The 22,307-nt window shown below is 52.6% G+C and overlaps 1 protein-coding gene across 1 annotated transcript; it reads right to left on the bottom strand.

Annotated features, from left to right (window-relative positions):
- Nucleotides 1–431: 431 nt before the first annotated feature.
- Nucleotides 432–19,890, bottom strand: WSB2 (WD repeat and SOCS box containing 2). Its single transcript, XM_075898150.2, has 9 exons — nucleotides 19,747–19,890; nucleotides 11,981–12,152; nucleotides 9,736–9,971; nucleotides 8,496–8,627; nucleotides 7,651–7,751; nucleotides 6,206–6,378; nucleotides 5,551–5,664; nucleotides 4,223–4,330; nucleotides 432–3,303 (listed from the first exon to the last, which is right to left on the bottom strand). Exons 1-9 carry the CDS (start codon nucleotides 19,763–19,765, stop codon nucleotides 3,141–3,143), a joined length of 1,218 nt encoding a protein of 405 aa, XP_075754265.1. The 5' UTR covers nucleotides 19,766–19,890; the 3' UTR covers nucleotides 432–3,140.
- Between the last annotated feature and the right edge of the window lie 2,417 nt (nucleotides 19,891–22,307).

The raw sequence follows: 22,307 nt of genomic DNA, 5'->3' as shown, positions 1-22,307 counted from the left end.
TGTGCTGTTTCTTACCTACTGCATTAGAAGCCCCCTATGCTAGTGACAATGTAAGGAACAACTTTGGCCTTCAAATACACATCATTGCTCGACTTCAGGGGAATTCAGCACAAGCATTTGAGGGTAGTACTTAGCCCTTTGCAGCTAAATAAGTAATGAATAGTTATCTGCCTGCATGGGTGCAGCAAGAAATACACCTTTGAAGGGAAGATCTCTTTTCTTATACCCAAGGAAGCTGAAGATGGCTGTGGCTGGGCTTTAAGGCTACAAGCTGCCTTTTAGTACTGACGTGCTAGCTCTCTTGCTTAGCTCAGTGCCCTAAAGTCTGTAAAGTGGCTTTACAGTAGGTACTTCTGGCCTACTGTCCTTAACTGCAGGAGCTTAGTATAGTATCAAGCCTAGGAATGATAGCATATTTGTAATCAGCTGCATGAAGGGGGGAAAAACAATTTTTATTTTGCCTTTGAAAGTAGGTAAAAACAATCTCAGGCTGCAGTATACATGATGGCAAGAATTCTACACATCATGGCCAAGTAAAAATTAAAACAATCTTCAACTTCACCAACCAAGACGCTCAGCAGGGTCCTCCTGTGTGTGTCACCATGTACTCTTTACATACAATGCAGAATAAATAAGAGTTCTGAGTGACAGGATCCAGTCACGCTACGGGTGATGCACCATGCATGTCATGCTACTTAGCTGTGCACCCACGATGGTCAGCTGAAGGTGTAACAAGTGGGTGTGTATTGAGACTGCTCTTCTCTGCAAAGGAAGGGGATTTCACCATCCCTTTCTATTACACAGGGTCAGAGCATAGAAGGGGCTCACAATATTTTTAAAGGGACAGTACCCCCCAGCATTATATAAAGGGCATTGGGGTCTTTTGCTGTTGTGATCTTCTAGCAAGATCTCATTCAGAACTTTTTAACACCTTGGCTAGGTCTACACTGGTATGATCTTGTGCAAAAACTCTTTAGCTCAAGAGTTCTTGCGTTAAAGTAGTTGTGCAAGAGAGCACCTACACTGGCATGTGCTTTTGCGTAAGAGCATCCATGCCAGTGAAGATGCTCTCTTGCACAAGAAAGCTCTACGCTGACCACTTGCGCAAGAACAGTTGTGCAAAAGGGCTTATTCCTGAGCAGGAGCGTCATGATCCTTGTGCAAGCAGCACTGATTTCATACATTAGAATGTCAGTTTACTTGCACAAGAACTCGCGGCCAGTGTAGACAGGCTGCAAGATCGCACCAACGTGTAAACAGCCCTTGGGTTTAGATTCACTGCATCAGACCTTGCAAACTGTCACCCAATCTGAGGCAAGCAGTAGCCCAAGCTGAATGGTGGCACTTTCCCCTTGGTATTACTATTACAGCAGCATGGCGTGGAAAGTTATCTTCCAGCTGAACCATGCTCTCACTTGTGCTCATTAATGGAAAGTCCAATGGCACTTAAGGTTTGGGGGTATTTTTGCAGAATTTAAGGATAGTAAAAGATAGGGTCGCTGTGGGCTAGATTACCAATTTAAAGGTGACTTTTCTAAAAGGGGGAAAAGTCTTCTCCATAGTTTCAAGGGGAAGCTGTCGCTGCCATGCATTCCTGAAATAGCCTATAGCCCTGCCTGTTGCATGGCACTCAGTACATGGATAGTTGCAGCTGGGAGAAGGGAACAGTTTCAGTAAAGCATGTGCTGCTACCAGAAAGACACAAAAAATGAAACTCAGGCGTATCTGAGACTGTTTTACACACACACATCCTTGTGATACAGTACATGAGTCATTAGCCCAAGCAGGAAAACTCCCTGGAAATTAACTCAAAAAAGTTCTGTGGCTAGAGGGAAAGTGAGCAAGGAGCACAAGAGCAGGACAATAGAACCCTGTACTATGCATGAAAAGTTGGTCATTTTCTGTCTCTGCCAAGTGTAAGAAGTTACAGTAGTGCCAAGAATTCATTCTTACTAAACTAAGCCACAGAACATTTACTAGGATTGTACAGGGGATAATTCAACATCTAGACTTGTCAAAGGAAGTAAACAAATCAGCTCTGGTCTTTGTGGGTTATAAGCCCCTCCCCCAGCACACTCATTTGCAAAATTCACAAGTTCATGCTTGGCCTCCCCACACAATGCAAAGTAGCCAGGCTCTGCTGTAGCACCACACTTAGTGTATGCTATGAGGTTAAAAATAAAGAGCTGCCCAAAGTTACAATCACTTTCACAAAAACAGATCAGTAGTTGGCTTGGTGCAGAACATCTCCCTGTGCCTAGCCTCTGTTCTTAAGGCATTCATCTTTCCATGACACACCAAAGAGAAAGCCAGGCCTTACACCATATAACCAAAAGTACGTTGCTAGTGGCTTGTGTGATCAAGCCATGAATACAAATTTTCAGACTGGGAGCCACATTAGCATTAATAGGATCCTTCACCTCTTAAGACCTCTATACCCCTCCACTCCAGGCCTCTACAACTGAACACTTGGATCTCCCTCAGTGCCACGTACTTCTGTCACCCACAAAATGGCTGCAAAAAGAGCATTGCTAGCTCTTCAGAAAAAAAACTTTTATTTTTAAGGCCTGTCCATAATGCAGAGACTTTTCAGGTTGAATTTTCTCAGAACCAGGCTAAAGAAAGTGATGAACATGAAAGCCACTGCCTCACCTAGGACACATTTTTTTCATTCATGAAAATGCAGGTTTGAGTTTGCATTGCCATACCAAAGAAAGTGACTTCTCGGAGCCCTCTTGCTTTTAAACACACCCTGTTCAGTGGTTGCACTTTAAGTGAAAGCCCCTCAAGAGAACTGAAACTTGCACTGCTGTTGATGGGGCCTTTTCAACTCCAATGCCCCACAAAGCCATCGGAGTAGAACTCCTGCCCCTCCTTGTCTGAGAGAGGACTTCAAACGGATGAAGAGTTCAGTCAGCCAATCCACTGCATTTTTGCTGGGTTCTCTTAATAAAATAACCTGCGTGGTCAAAGAAACAGCCCCAGACAAAGGAACAGAAATCCTTCCACTAGAACCAAAAAGCCCATTGGGATTTCATGAGCATTCTACCACCCCGGCTGCTCCGTCATCCCAGAACAAAGTTCGGAAGGGAGGGAAGAAGCCAGCCAGCTCTAGGTCTCTTGGATCCAGTGTACAAGGTTTAAAAGGTCCTGTAAGTGAGGAATTCTTTCATTTTCTTGGGGATGGGCAGTGCCAGGACCTGGTAAGTTGTGAGGAAGGTGCGGAGAGCCTTGCGACATAAGTGCTTAAGGGTTGAGAGGGTCTTGGGGGCACTCCAGAACTGGACGTGGCCATCTCTCGTCCTGCAACATGAGACCAAGGATAAAGGTTAGCGTTCCTCATACCTCAGCATCAGCACAAACACCGCCACACTCACCCCATCCCGGCATGGGGAAGGAAGAAAAAGCTGCGCTCGCATGGCATTTAAGGAAATGGACTGTCACCATGCACAGACCCCTGCTTCTAACAGCTTTGCACATTTTCTACTCTGTCAGAGGCTCTTACTCGCACCCTCTTCCCCCACCGCCATCTGGGATGACTTCATGAGCCCAGCCTGCCCACTCAAGAGAAACCCACAACTCAAGGCCTCATGTTCCAGCAGAGGCTGCTGCAGACATACAGGAAAAGGCTGATTGCAATGTCCTACCTCCCTGTGGAATCCTGAGTCTGAGGGTTGCTAGCTGAGATGGAGGAATAAGGTAGGAACCCAACAAAGCTTGTTTAGCAGGCAATTGATAGGCGGAAGACAATGCCTCAAGCAGAGAATTTTCCAACACCGCTTTCTCTTGGCATCAAAGCAGTGTCCACACCAGACGCTCTATACCAGTAGTCTAGCTCTGCAGTACACCCACAAAATGCTCCTAGTGTGCACACAGCTCTGCCAGCAAACCTGTCCTTTGTACAACCTCCCACCGCCCCCAAGAGTGAAGCATGCTCTACTGGTACAAGGACAGCTCTGCTGGTCTAGTGCCTACATTGTAACTTTGGCCAGCACAGCTGCATTAGTATGGGGTATGACAGCTGTGTGTTGGCAGAAGCCTGTGGCACAGAGCTGGACTCAGAGTGCCCTGTTTTGAGAAAACAGCAGCGTTGCAGACGGGGGCATATTTTGGGTCAAGGTGGAGTCACATTCCCCCGTCCCCCTCACCCCAAACTCAGCTGGAATATAACATGCGCTCGGCAGGAGAGCACGTCCCACTGGCCTGCACAGAACATACGCACCCTGTGGCAATAAACCCGCCGTGGGGAAAGTATACACAGCACAGACCATTGGTCATAGGTGCAAATGCCACTGGAGTTCTTAGTTCCAAATCCCAGATCCTCAGGAGTCTAAAGGGGAGAAAGGGAGAGAGATACACACACAATGACAGTCTGAGAGATCACATCTCCAAGTGGCACTAGCTACTCAAGTTGCATCAGTGCACATAAATGTTCAGCTGTTGAAGCTAAAGTAAATTTCCAAAGCCAATTTAGTCCCTAGCCTTTAGAAGCAATTTACAATGTTATTTAAGTTTCATGTCTCCACTACAAGGCAGGCATTATACCCATTTAGAAAGGTTTAAATCAAGGCAGAGATTACATAACTTGGCTCAAGATAAGAGTTTCTATACTGGGTCAGACCATGGTCCATCCTGGCTCTGACAGTGTTCCCTAAGCAAACTTGGTGGATAAGAGAGGTTACTTCTGCTGAGAACTTTGACTTATCTAACCCTTCTCCCAGGAAAAAAAAAAAGTGAGCTAGAGATACCAGCACTAGCTGGGATAAGAGGACCAACACACCCCACCCCTCCCTGCTTGATCTTGCCCTGACAGTAATCAGGCCCATGATTCAACACCAGGGTGAACTGAGTCTCCACTGAGATGTTCCCAGTGCCACCAACCCCAACGCACACAAATAACAGTTCCGGAAGAGCTCACCAGATCAGGAGCTGGCAAGTTTGCCTGTACAGTTGGCACTGGATGGGCAGTAGCTGCACCAAATTACTTCAGCCCCGATCTTAGCCCACTGAAGTCAACAGGCTTTATCTACGTCTGCAAGGAATCTCTCCAGGCTCCCTTTAAGGCAGCTAACAGCACCCAGGGTGTGGAGGCAGCAGAGGGTATGGGCAGCAGGTACTTGCTGCTTCAGGGTGTGTGGCCCAACACAACACTTGGGAAAGAGATGGTGGGAACACACATCCAGGCCCCCTCTTAGGCACAGCATTGGCATACACACCTGAGCCAGCTGCTGGCCTTGCCTTAAGGTCTTGATACCATGGCGGCCAGGCAGCTATGTCCAAAGAGGAGTTACCTAAAGCTACCTGTGATGGGAAGTGTCTACAGCTTTGAGTGCGGCACGCAGCAGCTGTGCTGCTTGGACAAAGGCACCTCAAACCAAAGCCAGAGTCAAGTTGTACTGCTCCGCAAGCCCGAGCACTGGGACAGACTCAAAAGGCAGAGGACCCTGCTGGAAAATGGAGGGCCAGAAGCTGAAAAGAGCTTTGGAGCTCATCTGAACAGCTGTGGCGGGGACCCTGCAGTAGCCAGCTGTAAGATGCCAAGTCCCTCACCTGTCGTCTGCCACTGTAGCAAGATACAAGCCTTCCGGAGAGAAGCACACGGACCTTAGGGAGCTGGCATGGATGTCACTGCCATAGTCCAACGCTGGGGGCAGCGCAACGTGGCTAAGAAAAAGGGAAAAAGCGCTTACTCGCCATGTTTGTTAGGGCTAGCCCATACAGCTGGCTTGTGAGGGGCATAGAAACACAGTAAATCAGAGCGCCTGCTTCCCACGAGTCACTGTGGCTGGGATTGGAGCACAGCTCTCAGATGTCCCTGTGAAACGTGCATTTCCTTTGTAGCGGTGTCTCACAGACGGTGCCTCCTCTCCGGTCCCGCTCTTTGAAAAGTGGGAGAACAGCGCAGCTGAGCATGGCAGTGCCTAGGCCAGGGGCTAGACATTCGGCACAGACTCCAGTCAGCCACAAGGAAAGTGCTGGTATCATCTCCCCTCCCATGCTGTGAGAGCCACATCTAAAGCAGCAACACACAGCCCCGACCCTCATGTATTGGTTAACCTCCTTTTCCCTCCCGAGGTCGGGGGTGGAGAACGATTTGTACATTCAGAGAGCACTCTACAGCAGCCTCTAGGGTAAGAACCTCAGGCCCCCGTTTCCCCCCAGCCCAGACCTTCTCCTCCCTTAGTGCCGGAGCCTCCCTCCTTACCGAAGTGTTCTCAGCTGCTCCCCCGTGTAGGGGTCCCACATGATCACGCTGGTGTCATAGGAGGCGGTGACCAGCAGAGCGGAGTCTGGTGAGAAGTCGCAGGACACCACGCTGCTCTGGTGCCCTTCCAGCTTCCTGATGAGGGTGTAGGAACGCATGCTCCACAGGAGCGCCTGGGGCGGGGGGGTTGGGGAACAGAGGAGGGTTACAATCTCTGCTCAGGGGAGGGTAGCAGCTTCTCAACTGTCTCATCACCCCCTCACACAAGCCAGGCATTAGCCCCTGGCACAGAGGGGGGCAAACAGACATTGCTCGTGTGGGCACCAGCTCGTCGGATGCACGCCAACTCCCAGATCAGCAAGACAGACTCTCTGCAGCACAGAGACTCCAGCTGCGTGGCCAGGCATGGCTGTGGCTGCATGTGAGGAAAAGGGGTCTAGCCCCCCCAAGCTCTCTGGGTGAGCTGGGGAGAAGAGCCCTTTGGGTGGCTGGTGCAGGCCACTGTCACCAGAAGCAGGTTGGCCAGGACTCAGAATCCTCCGCTGGTAACAGTAACAAAAGGGCTGGGAACATGTTGAAAATCAATTACAAACGGGCCTTATCTTCCGATCTCCCCTGCTTGAGGTGTCCTGACACCCACATGCTGACCTCCCTAGGGCAGAGGGGCTCTGCCACTGGTCCATATAGGACCAGGACAGTAGGGCCATGATCCTCTTCCAGAGGCCCAGCACCACAATGGTGCTCCAGGTGCCAGAACATGCCCCAGGAGGGAATGGGGACAGGAGGAATAGTAGCATGTGCAATCAGCTGGCACATCCTATGAGCAGTGGGAGTCAGCTCTAGTGACTGGGGACTGCAAGCTGCTATCCCAGTCCTGCAAGCTGCTATCCCTGGGCCTGCTCCAGCCCAGCCTACTCGCCTCCTCTCCACAAACTCCACTTTGGAGGAGAATCCTGCCTCAGTGCTCAAGGCACCAGGTTCCAAGCTGGCATGCAGGAGGGAGACATGGTGCTCTCTTCAGGAGATGGTGCCAGCCCTTCCCTTGCCCCCGTCCTAGCAAGCAGACACCCTGGACTGGACACACAGCAAAGACCGCAAGGCTTTGGACTCTAGCCCTTTCAAATGGGGAAGGGCAGGTTGGCCTACCTGGGAAAAACAATGGGCAGGAACTTAAAGGGATGGGACTTGGGTACAATGCTCAAGGGTGACCCCCACTGACCAGTCTAGGGATCAACACCGCCACTGGAGAAGAGTAGGGAATGGCAGAAGGGCAAGAGGAGGAACGGTCCGGGGCAGTGTATACAAGGCGGGTCCATTCAGCAGAGCTGCTGCACCCCAGGGACCCGAGGGCCAGCGCACACCACTAATCCAGCTCTGCAGAGGATGCGGTGGGCTCTCCGGCAGCTGAACAGGCTCCCCTCCCCGCAAGAATATGCCCAACTCACCGATTTCTCCCCAGCCGCAGAACACAGCATGCTGCAATCGGGGGAGATGGAGCAGCAGTACACCCACTGTGTGTGGCCAGACAGCACCTGGACCTGCTTCCCTAAGGATGGCAGCAACAGTTTGAGAAAGGAGCGCACAGTCCAGAGACGGGGAGAGCTGGGAGGCCCATTCTCACCTCCACCTGCTCTCTCTGAAGCCAGCCTGGAGGAAGCAGCATGTCTCAGACCAGATTAGACCTAGATTTCCCCATGCAGGCGCTTGCTCTGCTGAAATGGGTTTATTCTCAGGGCATGTCTGCCTGCAATCTGGGTACATGACTGACTTGTGTAGACACCCCCGAGTTAGCTTTACTCCAGCTGGCTTGGGTACTGGAGTTCACGGTCAGATGAAGCGCAGTGCCAGCTAGCCGCTCAAGTAGTTAGTGGCACAGCCTCTGCTAACGCACTGTTGCTCTCGAACCCAGCTAGCTAGCTCAGACAGGCCCACTCAAGCCAGACTTACACCCTCGGTCAGCCACCAGCACTCCTAAGCATTGCGCGCTCACGTCAAGGACACATGAGTGTTCGCGTCACTTGCTGTTCCCTCCTGCTCCAGTCACTCAGCACTTGCGTTCCCAGTTTCCTGGGTGTCTCCATGGAATTATGTTCAAAGTACTTTCAAAGAGCCGGGACCGGGCAGCTCAGCACGTTAATAATGAGGTTGCAGACTACTGACCCCCTCACCCAGGCCTACTGCATCTAATGAGAATAGAGCCCCCTCTGGGCGACACTCATAGCACAGCACACATGCTCGTAACAGCGTCTGGGGCCCATATCCCACCAGGGATGCATGCTCTCACTCGTACCATCTCGGCTCAGGTCCCAGATGCGGAGGGTCCTGTCCCGGGACGCAGAGACTAGAATCGGGCTTCCGTGGGGAGCAAAGCACAGGTCCCTCACAACGTCCAAGTGCCCGGAAAGGCTGAAAAGCAGGCCCCCTGCGGATACAAGCACACAGCTCAGTTCGGGCTCACCACAGACACAAGCACGTCTCGCTGGGCCCGTCAGGGCAGCTCCAGGGACACATCCCTTGCTGCTAGCTGCACCTTCCACCTTCCAGAGCAGTGCTAATGCTGACAAAAGCAAAACAGCGGATCCCCACCGCCAGGCCACGGCAGCTCTGGAGCCTGGGACACACCACCCAGCGCCTTCCCTTCCGCTGCAGATGTTGGGAGAAGTGTGTCCTGTCCCACCTCTCGGAGAGGGGTCCGTTCCCCGACACAGAAGAGCAGTTCTCTACACAGTGGGAGGGCTATGCAGAGCCCAGCACGGCAGCCTTAGAGCAGCTGCGACCCGGGAAGCAGCACTCAGCTGGCAGCTGGAAGGCAGCACAGCACTAGATGATGGAATGGGGCAGGCACTGGAGTTCTGGGGACAGGACTAGTGCTGGGGGTGTGGAGCTCTAGGATGTGGGGGTTTATCACTGGGGATGGGGCTAATATTGGGGACTGGGGACTAGCTCTGGGGGGCGGGTGCAATAGGTCTCTGGAAACAGGAGGCTGGCACTGGGGAGATTTAAGGGGTAGGGGGCTGGCACTGGGGGCTCTGAGGGTGAGAGGCTGGCATGGGGGGGTTGCGTGCAGGGGACTCTGGGGTCAGTGGCTGGCACTGGAGGACAGTAGAGGGGGCTCTATGGGTGGCACTGGGGGACTATGAAGACCGGGGCTTTTGGTGGACTGGTAACATTTTATTTGCATATTTATTATTTCACAATGAATATGCAAATAAAATGTTACTGGTCCACCAAAAGTTTGCAGCTGGGTTTGCTGGTCTGCAGTATAAAAAAGATTGCGAGCCACTGGTCTAAAACACAGAGCAGAGGTGATGCAGAAGCAGCACGGACAGCTTCATGAGGCACGCTGGGCAGCGTGAGAATCCACGCTGGGAAATACTAGCAACGTGCACAGGAAAACTCCATGGGGGGAGGAGACTAGGGAGAGAGGCAGAGACTGTCTAGCCCACAAAGGCAGGTTGATTTCCCACCCCTCTTCTCAGGAGCTGGATTAAGCCAGTACATGGAACCCACCCTCACACAGGCGCACTCACCTGTTTGCACCTCCCAGACTTTAATCTGTCCGTCATTGAGTCCTGTGGCGAGGATCAGACAGGAGCGATCTGGAGCCGGCAACCTGTCCCGCTCCTTAGTGCGGCCCAGAGGCCAGGAGCTGAAGGCCAGTCCCCACACAATCTGGCCACAGTCTAGCGTCTTCTCCTTGGCTCCTCCTCTGCCTCTCACATCGGCTTTGACGCCACGGCTCTTGCGTTCAGATGTTTTGCAGCTTCTGCAGAGAGCAGAGGGTCATTCAGCAGCTGCCTGGTTCTCCTGCGCCCCCACCCCGGACAATTCACACAAGAGGGACTAGAACTGAGTGTGCAATGCTGGTGAGCGTGACTGCGAGTTGTGTCTGCACCAGGGATTTCAGCTATCGGTGGCCACGCTCAGGAGCAAACCCGCTAACGAAGGCGGGCAAAGCAGCCGTTTAAACCAACATGTGTCTGCCTGCAACCAGAGGAAGCTGCGCTGGTCAAACCAGAGCTTTGTGCTTAGCCCTAGGTGGGACTGATCCCCCTCCTGTAACGAGGCCCTGTAATGAGCCTCAGCAGAGCTCGTTACAGACAAGCCGTGACAACGCAGACCACACCAGCATCGTCGTTTTCACAGTTCGAAGCACCATGGCTGCTTACTGGGCTAAAATTCTTGTCCCTGCCAGATCCACTCAATCTCCCCAAACAGACCAGCCATGGTGCTGCCTCCCCGCCCATCACAGGGGGCACACGGCGCAGCTTGGGCTCGTTAACATGGCCTCTTCGCTTAAGAGGCACACCAGGCAGCCGAATGAAAGCACAGGGAGAGGAAGGATGGGACAGTGGCTCATTGGCCTGAAATCAATTTCCTGCTCCGTCACAGACTCCAGGTTACCGCGGGCAAGTCACGGAGCCGCTCTGTGCCTCAGTTCCCGCATGAGGTAGTAGCACTCCCCTGCCTCCCAGATGTGGTGAGGGGTAGAGAGCCGCCCTCGCCATGCTACCAGCCTAGGGAGGGGTGCTAATGAAACCAGAGCTCCTCACACCTACTGGATGTTGCTTCTTTACCTTACCCACCCTTCAAAGCTGGAGGAGGAAGAGTCCTTCCCTGACATTGGGTCTTCTTTCCTCTCCCCGCCCCCCCCCAGCACAGCTGAAGTTACCATGTCCCTGTTTGCCTACAAGTCAGCAGAGCCAGCAATGCAGAACCGAACATCCTACTCTGCTCTCCACAGAGTAGCAAGTGCTCTGACACCATGAGGCACGCCCCAGGACCTCATCAGCTTATTCAATCAGCTGCCCTGTCTATGTATTACTAGATTTCCACGCATGGGAAGCTGCTTTTCAGTCCAATGACTTGCAGCACACTCTCCTGCCATATGTGACTTTGATCAAGGAGTGGGGATTTCCCAGGGAAGTGTGCTAGCACGCTGCAATTAGCAAACCTGTTCAATGTTTAAAACGGGCAGTTTTCCAGTCCAGGGGGAAAGAGGAAAGCCGAGGTATATGAAGACAGGACGGCTGCCTGTGGTGATTTCTTGCAAAGGTTTATTTCCCCAATTTAAAAAGGCCCAACCCAAGGAAGTTAACCCATAACCGGGGTGAGGTTTTGTAGCTGAAGGCTCCTGGGCTGAAGATTTGGGGACGTTCACAAGAGAATGCACAAATGCAAGGAACAAGACAGCGCACTCTCAGGGGGGAACAGCAACGAGAGAGGGCATGCCGGAACATCAAACTAGGGTGGTGGTGACGGGGAATCTCTTGGCTTGACCTTCCCATTAGCACGCCCAAGTTTAGCACTCTCTTTATGTGTAATCTCAGTCTCGGTGGCTAGTCCTACATGCTCTGCCTGCCATAGCTAGTCCTGAACAGCAGCCTTCCACTGCTCGAGCTGGGTGTTTTCGTGGGAGCTTATAGGGCAGGGATCTTGGTGAGAGTCTTGTAACATGGCCCAGGAGAGTTCTATGAGGGAACCTAACATTCAGCTGTGACAGCACCAAGGCTCCCCAGATGGCTGGCTTACTGAGAGCGGAGACTGCTAACCCCATGGAGCAATTCACCCGGGGGACAGGCCCTGATGCTGCGGGAGCTATGGGAAGCCAGGTTTAAATCTCTAGTCCCTTCCCTTCCTTAACCCTTTCTTGCTGAGCCCTGGGGGACACTGAGGAGGGAGCCATGACTTAGCGCACATAAAAAAAAGGAAGACAGCCCAGTGACTCTAACAGGAGTGCCGCCTTCCTTCTCTGAACTGCCACAGGGTACTTACAACTCCGCTTCCTCCAAGGGCCAGGGGATCAGTTTGACGATACAGTGACCCTGAGACCAGGCAAACCAGGTGCCGTCGGGGGAAAACGCAACACTCCACGTCTCGCAGCTCGACTTCCAGTCGTACTGCTGGGGTCGCCCTGGCTTCAGCTCTGCCAGCAGTAGCGGCTCATCTGGGGAACAAGATGGCACAGTCACTCACAGAGCATGCGACGGAGTCATCGATCCGCCCAAGACCACGTGCAGGGACGCAGGATGGGGCGCTGGGCCTCCCAAATTCTAACCCCAGCCATGACATCCCACCTGCAAGCGGGGGGCACGTCACTTCAGTTCCTTTTGTACTCCCACTGAATTGAGTGGGGCAGCAACGCCCCTCCCCCCCATTTTCAAGACTATAAGGACGAAATGAAGATGTCCACATATTTTGAGAGCAAGCAGCCCCCGTTTTCTCCAGCCACACTTGGTGAGAGTTCCCACAGCGCAGGAAAGTACCGGCCTGCGAGGCAGGAGACCTGAGCTCTAGTCCCAGACATACAGCGACTGTGCCAGATTTGTAAAGCTGTTTGGGTGTGGAATGTTTTCAGAGCTCCAGAGAATGAGCTCTGACATTATCATTTCACATACTGACTGGTTCGTCCTCCTGGTAGCAAGGGCTCTGCTGTAAGACAACACAGTCTATTTGCTGATCCACTTTAGCGCTCACACGATTGACCACTTGAAACCCCATAGGTCCGCCCACCCACCAGTTGTGGCTAGTCTAGCCAGAGGCTGCAATGGCCAATAGCTTTGGCTCCTCTTCAGAAGCCTCAAGAATTCCTGTCTGAACTGGTGACGTGCAGCTTTGCATGAAGAGCACATGTTATCCATGGCCTGGATCAATACAGCAAGTTCCTATGGGGGGCAGAAGCTGGGCTCTTGAGATTGGATACATAAGCCTGCATCTCCCCTCCTCACAACACGTCTCCCCCCCCCACACTCTGTTGTGCTCAATTACAGCATACATGGGAGTTAACCCTTACCAATAAACAAAGCACTTTGTATCAGAAGTCTATCACAGGAGCGTTTCATAAGGGCACTGGGAGGTAATTCAGTGAGTTCGGTCACATTGTATCCTATTAAACCCGCCACCTGCTGCACCACAGCTTTTAGAGCACAGATTCCCCTTACGCTGATGTGCAAACTAGATCAAGCCTCCCATCTAGAGTTCTGCGACTCACAGCAGGAGCTCAGCGTTTTGAACTGACCACTTAACCACAGGCCTCATTTGGAATGGGAACAGCAACAGCGGAGAAATAAACAACGAAGCAGGCACAGTAGAGTACTGTGTTACCCATGTAAATCTATTAAAAATAAAAGGAACATTTAAAAAAAGATTTGACAAGGTAAGGAAACTGTGTCTGGGCTTGTTTCATTTCAAATAAGATGGTTAAAAAAGCAGCGTTTTTCTTCTGAATAGTGAAGTTTCAAAGATGTATTGAATCAACATTCACTTGGAAACTTCTGAAAGAACAACTCTAGCGTTCTGTTCAGATTTAGGAACGTTTCAGAGTTACCACCAACCTCCGCTCCCAAAGTGTTCGTAACTCTGATGTTCTACTGTACTTCAAGCCTGAAACGGAAAGAGGTCTTTATGTGGCAACACTTCCTGGCCAGCCGCTGAGCCAAACAGAGCAATGGTTTTGTAATATGGACAAACACGCCCTGGGGTGAGGCTGACATATGACTCATTCTCCTCTGTAAGCTAACCTAACCTTGACACCAGAACTCCATGACAGACAAGAATTATGCCTCAACACAGCCTAGCCTTCCAAACAGGTGCATAAATACCGGATCTGCTTGGGACAGCGTTTTGTACGCTACAGCAGTAATGTTACAACCCCATGTTTTAGCCATTTAGGCAGCCAGTAACCAGGACTCCAACTTTCTTGTTGCTCAGGTGAGTCAGACTTCAGAATACACGAATATCAATGTATCTCCCCACCCTCATCCCTCACAGGAGGTTGGATACCACCTCATGCTAAAGAACACCAAAACACAGGATGAAAGGACCCCAAAATCCCAGCGGCATGGGTTGTAGTGGAGGTGCACATCCGCACGTGCCTCGGTGCACATAACATTTATTCTGCACACAAATGGAAAAAAAATTAGAAGGGACACTGTTGCCAGGGCTGGGGCTTAGACTTGTTGGGATCTAGAGCCCGAGCCAAAGCTTATATCCTGCCATACAAGATGGAATGGAAAGCCCAAGTGCTTCAGCCCTGGGTGATGGTGCTCAATGTACAGGCCCCTGCCTGGGGATAAAACCCTTGGCCTCATGCTTGGGGTAATGGGGCTTGGGCCCTGCAGCCTGGAGCAGCTGAGCTCAGGCCTCGGCCCCACTCCTGGGGCTGTGTAATAATTTTGGTTGTCAGAAGGGGGAGGCGGTACAGTGAAGTCTGAGAAGCTCTGATCTAGGACTTACAAATCAGCTGAGTCGTCTAAGGCCAAGGCTTAGTGTGGGACCAGAGGCACATCAGCTGCTGTATTGCCCACTGTTCCACTTCTGGGATGCCAGGCACAGTGCTTTTCTATGCTTCCCCTCTTCACTTTCACCCAACTCAGAATTTGAACCCAGCTCTCCAGAAACTAAGCTAGAGCACCCACATACGGCAAAACCAGTGATTGGTTTTATATTGCGAGGGACGTGCAGGTGAGAAGGTGGGGGGGGGGGAGGAGACTGTGCCCTTTTTTGCTACATCATGAGGGAGAGTGGTTAGTGAATTTTGAACTGCTGATTTCAGGAAGAGCGTAAAAAAGAATCCAAAGGGAATCCTCTCCAGTCCTCCCTGAGCAGAGTTTGGTCCCTGTGGGGCATCCCTAGGTACACAGGGGGGCAAGGGGAAGAAAAGAATTTTTAACCTGTGAGACTGTATGATGAAAGAGGCAGCAGGTGCACATTACATTATAACGCACCGAGGAACATTTGAGCAATCGGATCATTCAGTGGAATAGTCACAGTAACCACTATACAGAAGAGAGATGCTGTGTAAACCTGAACACTCCATTTCCACCACTCTGATCTGGGAAGGAACAAACCAAAGCTCCATTCTCAGTGTGAAAGACACATGAGCCCACTTTGATCCCAAACAGGAACAGCTACTGGTCCAAGCACTCCTGTGCCGTAAGACTGGATGTCAGCGTTTCGTACACCACACTGAGAGACTGTCTATTTCCACTTTGTCACGGGATCACTCTGTGATTTTTAAGCCACCTCCCCCCAGCAATGGCTCCTGGTCCTTCCCCCCCCCCCCTCCCCCGCCCCTTGCTGCTTCTCTCTGATAGAGTGGGGAGGAAGAGACTAGTCAAGTCACTACTCAACTACCTGATAAGCATATGCTTATCAGGTAGTTGACTAGTTGCTTACATCCCTAACAAGAATCACACTGATACTGTACCACAAGCACTGCAGTATGCTACTTTCCAATTACACTTTGACTGTCAGTGCAATAATAGTTAACATGTAAATAGCACTTCTCATCCCAATGAATTCCAGAGTTTTTTAGAAACTTCAGACGCTGTCCACCACTGAAATACAGCCACCTCTAGGGTTCGTGCCACAATTGGGAGAAAACTCCAGGCCAAAACAGCCATGCAAGCCCCTTCTCACAAAAGAAACCCTGGGATACAATCAATACGTAGAACAGGAAACATCCTGACTGAAGCCCAAAAGCCACCATGGCCACTTGCAATTTTCTCCAGTATTAAATTGCAAAGAGCGGGTGTGAAAAATACATTTGGAAGAAATGTAGAGCTTAACACACCATTGCAGCAGTGACAGAGAAGCTGTGAACTTCATTATGGCTTTTCCAAAACATGCTGTCTGCAAAAAAGAAAAAAAAAAAAGGACTACCAAATGTCACTGGTTTATAGCATGATGTTACTGGTAGGTTTTAAATACAAGCTGTATATTGATAAAACACCAGTGTGTGACATTTAAAATGAAGTTACATATCACCCTTTAAAAAATGAAGGTGAACGTGGCCTCTAACATATGATGTAAGACCAGGACTACTTATTTGTAAGCATAAGGCCGATCTATTCCCTTTTCTCACCCTCTCCACTGCCTCCACAGCAACAGCTGCCCCCGAGAGAGGCTTTTCCACGTCAGCAGAATGAATGGAGTGGTCTCTTGAGAGTGATCTACACTAGGAAATTCACCTATACTGAAAATGATTTTTATCCAGGCTCCACTCCCCTGTGAATTTTTTTTTCTGGTCTACGTTAAACCATTTTCCATGCCTTCCGTGACTGACAACCGTTGTCAGCGTGGGTTCGGTTTCCTAGTGAAGACACGTCTGCTCCAAAGGAGCAGATTGCTACTGACAGAGCCACTGTGCATTGAATGGTTTAATGCAGTGATTATCTCTGCAACCATCAAGCACATCCTCATGGCAACACTGCTCGCAATAGAACAGGGAAACATTGCTTTGAACAGAACAATTTGCATTCAGCAGGCCTGGGCAGAGAACCTGCGATTGAAGTTAGTAGGAGAAATGGGTTATCAACGTTCTTGAAATTCACCCCTGGAACCAGTGCATTCTGGACACCTGCCCCAGAGCACAAGCATTGCTTCCAGAAGCAGGGATTTTTTGGGGGAGGAATGAGGGGGTAATTGACAGTCATAAAGCCCTGACTGTAGAATGGAAATAAGACCTCCACATGAAGCAGTGCAAGAACACTAGACTGCACAGGCTCAGCCTCTACAAAGGTGTAGCCAATCATTTAATCTAAGCCATGTAAAATGCCTGAGACACCTGCTGTGTGTAATTATAAGGTGTGCCCAGCCATAGTTTCCTGCAGAGCTTTTATTATTTTCCTTCCTCTTACGGCAGACAGAGCCTTGCTGAGGAGACAATCACATATCAAGCCCAGTGCACTGTACTAGCCACATAATTTAAGTGACCTCAAAATAACCCAATCAAAACATACCCTCTCCTCTGGAAAGGCTTTACCTGCTGCTATTCCAGATACCCCCAAGGCCAAAGATATAACAAACTGGTCTTGGCCTTCAGCCCTTTTCACTGTTCTCTCTCTCCACCAAACCACACGGTGCAGTTTGCTGATTTGTTGGGTCTTTCACACAGCGACAGGGACAAGAAACCCAGGACCAGGGGCTGAATAGAGCCACCGAGCACTGCAAGACTCCGCCCCACCCAGCCAGCCAATATACCTTACACAGAGCTGAAACGGACTTGGGAGCATCCATTGAAAATCCACTACATGCGTGCCAAAGGGCAGGCAGGAGCTCTCCACTACCCAAAAAGCCACACTGAGGTGATCCCCACCACACACATACCACTGTCCCCTGCAGGCCTGTATGCAGGGGTGCGTGAAGGGTGCAAAAGCAGCCCTCCCCCCATGATCCCCCAAGTAAACATACCCCAGCTGGCCAGGGGTTGGCAAGAGTGCTGCTTGAACCTCCCCTCCCACCACACTCTGGCTGGCCGGGGAAATGCTGGGGCTGATTTCCCCACTTACTTGGGGATCACTCTTGCAGTCCACATTTACCCAAAAAAGCTGCCCCGCAAGAAATTCCTGGGTACAGGCCTGCCGGGGAGACGCTCACGCAGGTTCTCTGCACTGTAAGGAGAAGGCAGCATGCTGGCTGTCCCGGAACACAAGGTGCAGAGGAAGCAGCTCTGCAGGGATATGGGAAGAGCAGCCAGGTGGGCCGTGGAGGTGATGACTTCGCTGCCCGAGCTGGGGTAGATCATGCATGGCAGGAAGGAGGACAGGACATGCTAAATCAACCAGGACTCCTGGGCACAGGACAGACTGTTTGCAAAGGCCAGGCCAGCACTGCTAGACTTAGTTTCCTGCAGGCTGTGTGCCTGCCCCAGCTATTCCCTGCTGCTCTTCCACCTGCAAACACTGCCCCCTGCCAGAGCCTCACTTCCTAGGCCCCCATCTGCTCCCTTCCACCTTCTCCCTGCCCCACACAGCATCCCCCAGCCACACTCCCCATCTGCCCCCATCCACCTTCTCCCTGCCCCACACAGCGCCCCCAGCCACACTCCCCATCTGCCCCTCCACCTTCTCCCTGCCCGACACAGTGCCCCCAGCCACACTCCCCATCTGCACCTTCCACCTTCTCCCTGCCCCACACAGCGCCCCCAGCTACACTCCCCATCTGCACCTTCCACCTTCTCCCTGCCCCACACAGCGCCCCCAGCCACACTCCCCATCTGCACCTTCCACCTTCTCCCTGCCCCACACAGCGCCCCCAGCCACACACCCCATCTGCACCTTTAACCTTCTCTCTGCCCCACACAGCGCCCCCAGCTACACCTTCCACCTTCTCCCTGCCCCACACAGCGCCCCCAGCCACACTCCCCATCTGCACCTTCCACCTTCTCCCTGCCCCACACAGCGCTCCCAGCCACACTCCCCATCTGCACCTTCCACCTTCTCCCTGCCCCACACAGCGCCCCCAGCCACACTCCCCATCTGCACCTTCCACCTTCTCCCTGCCCCACACAGCACCCCCAGCCACACTCCCCATCTGCACCTTCCACCTTCTCCCTGCCCCACACAGCGCCCCCAACCACGCTCCCCATCTGCACCTTTCACCTTCTCCCTGCCCCACGCAGCATCCCCAGCCACACTCCCCATCTGCACCTTCCACCTTCTCCCTGCCCCACAGCGCCCCCAGCCACACCCCCATCTGCACCTTCCACCTTCTTCCTGCCCCACACAGCGCTCCCAGCCACACTCCCCATCTGCACCTTCCACCTTCTCCCTGCCCCACACAGCGCTCCCAGCCACACTCCCCATCTGCACCTTCCACCTTCTCCCTGCCCTACACAGCGCCCTCAGCCACACTCCCCATCTGCCCCCATCCACCTTCTTCCTGCCCCACACAGCATCCCCAGCCACACTCCCCATCTGCACCTTCCACCTTCTCCCTGCCCCACACAGCGCTCCCAGCCACACTCCCCATCTGCACCTTCCACCTTCTCCCTGCCCCACACAGCGCCCCCAGCCACACTCCCCATCTGCACCTTTCACCTGCCCCACGCAGCATCCCCAGCCACACTCCCCATCTGCCCCCATCCACCTTCTTCCTGCCCCACGCAGCATCCCCAGCCACACTCCCCATCTGCCACCTTCCACCTTCTCCCTGCCCCACACAGCGCCCCCAGCCACACTCCCCATCTGCACCTTCCACCTTCTCCCTGCCCCTGGGCCCCTCCCTTTGCCCCATTTGCTCCCCTCCAGCCTTCTCCCTGCCCCACACAGCGCCCCCAGCCACGCTGCCCCATGGTCCCTCCCTCTGCCCCATTGCTCCCCTCCAGCCTTCTCCCTGCCCCACACAGCGCCCCCAGCCACGCTGCCCCATGGCCCCTCCCTCTGCCCCATTGCTCCCCTCCAGCCTTCTCCCTGCCCCACACAGCGCCCCCAGCCACGCTGCCCCATGGCCCCTCCCTCTGCCCCATTGCTCCCCTCCAGCCTTCTCCCTGCCCCACACAGCGCCCCCAGCCACGCTGCCCCATGGCCCCTCCCTCTGCCCCATTGCTCCCCTCCAGCCTTCTCCCTGCCCCACACAGCGCCCCCCTGCCCCTGGGCCCCTCCCTCCAAGCGCCCCCTGCCCATAGGGGCGCTGGGGAGGTTGCACGGGATGGGGGGAGCGCGCCGAGGGCCACCGAAGCGGAGCGGGTGTAAACGGGCGGCCCGCGGTGGAAAGCAAACCCGGGCTGCGCCCCGCCCCGCAGCCCCCCCGCCTCTCACCTTCCGCCGGCTGCGCCATGGGGCGCCGAGAGGGGAGCCCGGAGCGGCCGGCGGGGCGCCGGGGCCGCGCGGAGCCGGCAGCCCGGGGGCGCAGCCCGTGGCAGGCGGGGCGGGGCGCGCACAGCTGCTTCCCGTCACATGGCGGCTGCCGGGGCTCCGCCCCCCCAAAAATTCCCCCCCCCCAAAAAATCCCCCCCCCCCGCCTCCTTGCACCCCCGGCGCGAGGAGAGGTCTGCCCGCGCGCCCGGGGGGCAGGGGTGCGTGTGCAGGGGGGCAGCCTGGGCGCCTTGCTGGGAGCCGGGGGCAGGACTTGAGGCGGGGGCTCGCAGGAGAGTCAGGTGCCCAGACCAGTGTTTCTCAACCTTTTTTTTATATATATATATATAAAGTACCCCTTTAAAAAAAATGTATAAGTACCCCCCTACCTACAGTTTTCGGACACACACATTTGTTTTCTACCCTTGCAACATCTTTATTTAAACAACTTCATTGTAGCTGGGCGGGTGGTGAAATGTGGGGGTGTAAAAAGTACCAAAATAACAAAACAGGAAAACTTAAAATAGAAATTCAGTGGTCTCCAAATTTCAGTTGTGTTGACGTAGCCCTCCCCCAGACGTCTCTCAAATACCCTTAAGGGTACTCGTACCAGGGGCAGAAAGGGGATGAGCCTAATAGGCAGCATACGTCCACGCATCTGAGTCCCAGTCCCAGAGTGGCCGGGGAAGGGTCCTGTCCTAGAATCTTAGAATGCTAGAACTGGAAGGGACCCAGAGAGATGATCAAGGCTCATCCCCTCCCCTCCCCTCACAGCAGGGCCAAGCATCCTCTAGATCCAGGGCTGGGCAATAATTTTTTTGCCAGAGGCCACTTCATCCCAGACTGCTCCAGAAGGGGTGGGATCAGATAGTTCCCTGCTTCTCCACCCACTGACCACGATTGGTCAGGGGATAGGGGAGTGCCTTTCCTTCCTCCCCCCTGGTTCTCCCTAGGTGCCCATACCCCTGGCAGTGGGTGGGAGAAGACTTTGCACACTTCCCCTTCTGCCCCCAGGCCAATCAGGGCTTGGGGGTGGGGAAGTATGAAAAGTCTCCTCCTGCCCTTCCAGGAGTGTGCTTGTAAGCGCTGCACACTCCTTGCAGGGTGGGGATAGGGTGGAGGAAACTTTCCGCATTCCCCACATCCCTAGGCCCTAATTGGCCTTGAGGCAGGGGAGCAGCAGGGCCTTTGCAGGCTGGATCAACCCTCTTGGTAGGCTGAATCCAGCCCACAGAGGCCCTTTTGCTCACCTCTGCTCTAGATCAGTGTTTCTCAACCAGTGGTACCTCAACAGCTTGATGTATAAAGCCAGCTGCTTCTCAGCTTAGGCTGTAGAGCAGTGTTTTTCAACCACTGGTACAAATACTCTCAGGAGTTCTCAAGAGAAGTCTGGGGAGTATGTCAACACAACTGAAATTTAGAGACAACTGAGTTTCTATTTTAAATTTTAGTGTTTTATTATTTTTGTACTTTTTATACCCCAAAATGTCACCACCTGCCCAGCTACAATTAAGTTGTTTAAATAAATGTGTTGCAACAGTAGAAAACAAATGTGTGTGTCTGAAAACTGTAGGTACTGGGGGTACTTATACTTTTTTTTAAAGGGGTACTTTATTTTAAAAAAAGGTTGAGAAATACTGGTCTATATCATCCCTGACAGGTGTCTGTCTAACCTGCTCTTAAATATCTCCAGTGTGGGAGATTCTATAACCTCCCTAGGCAATTCATTCCAGTATTTAGCAACCCTGAGAGGGAGTTTTTCCTAATGTCCAACTTAAGGGATGAAGGAGGGCCACTCATGTGGTTCATTCACTAGCCCAGGATCTTGACCCCTTGTTGATTGCAGCCTCAGTTGTAGGCCCAAAGTCAGGAGAATCAGGCCCATGCCACAGCACTGTAGGGCTAGAAGCATATTTATGGTCATTTCCCAGGCTGGCAGAGCATGCAGGTGTATCCCAGAGCAGGAGAAATACCTGGTAACACTCTCTAGCCATGTTTACTGGCCAGCAAAATGCACAACCAGTGACTCTGCTTATGGAGCTTCAGCAGAAACTATGCCTAGCTCCCCACAACTGGAGACAGGGGCTTCTATTCATGTCAAGCATGTCATGGGGGGGGGGGGGAGGCATAAAATTGGGAGCAACCCACCACACTGAATATCTGCACATAGGGTATTTGGCCTTTTCCTCACACCAGCTGCCTGCCATTTAGCCAAACCAGTGCAGCTTCCTGCATGGCCCTCTCTATAGACCCATATAGACATGGTTGATGTCCATTAAGAAATTAACTTCAGCTCTTTCTAACCAGAGAGCCCCAGCAGAGTTTTGTATATGTGTAACTGAAGTGGTGCAAACAGATTTAAAGGCACACTAATGAGCTTGACAAACATTACCATTTCCTGGTTTGTGCAGGTATTGGTATAGCTATCTTGCCCCAGGAGAGGCACCTCTCGCTATAGTCCCAGTCCAGCAAGACCCATAAACTAATCTGTGTTATTACATATGTTTATGTCTCAGAAAAGGGAC

This window comes from Pelodiscus sinensis, chromosome Z (genome assembly GCF_052426305.1).
Source record: "Pelodiscus sinensis isolate ZL-2025 chromosome Z, ASM5242630v1, whole genome shotgun sequence".
NCBI classification, from domain to species: domain Eukaryota; kingdom Metazoa; phylum Chordata; order Testudines; family Trionychidae; genus Pelodiscus; species Pelodiscus sinensis.
The sequence above is the reverse complement of the archived record's forward strand: the minus strand, read 5'-3'. Positions and strand labels throughout refer to the sequence as shown.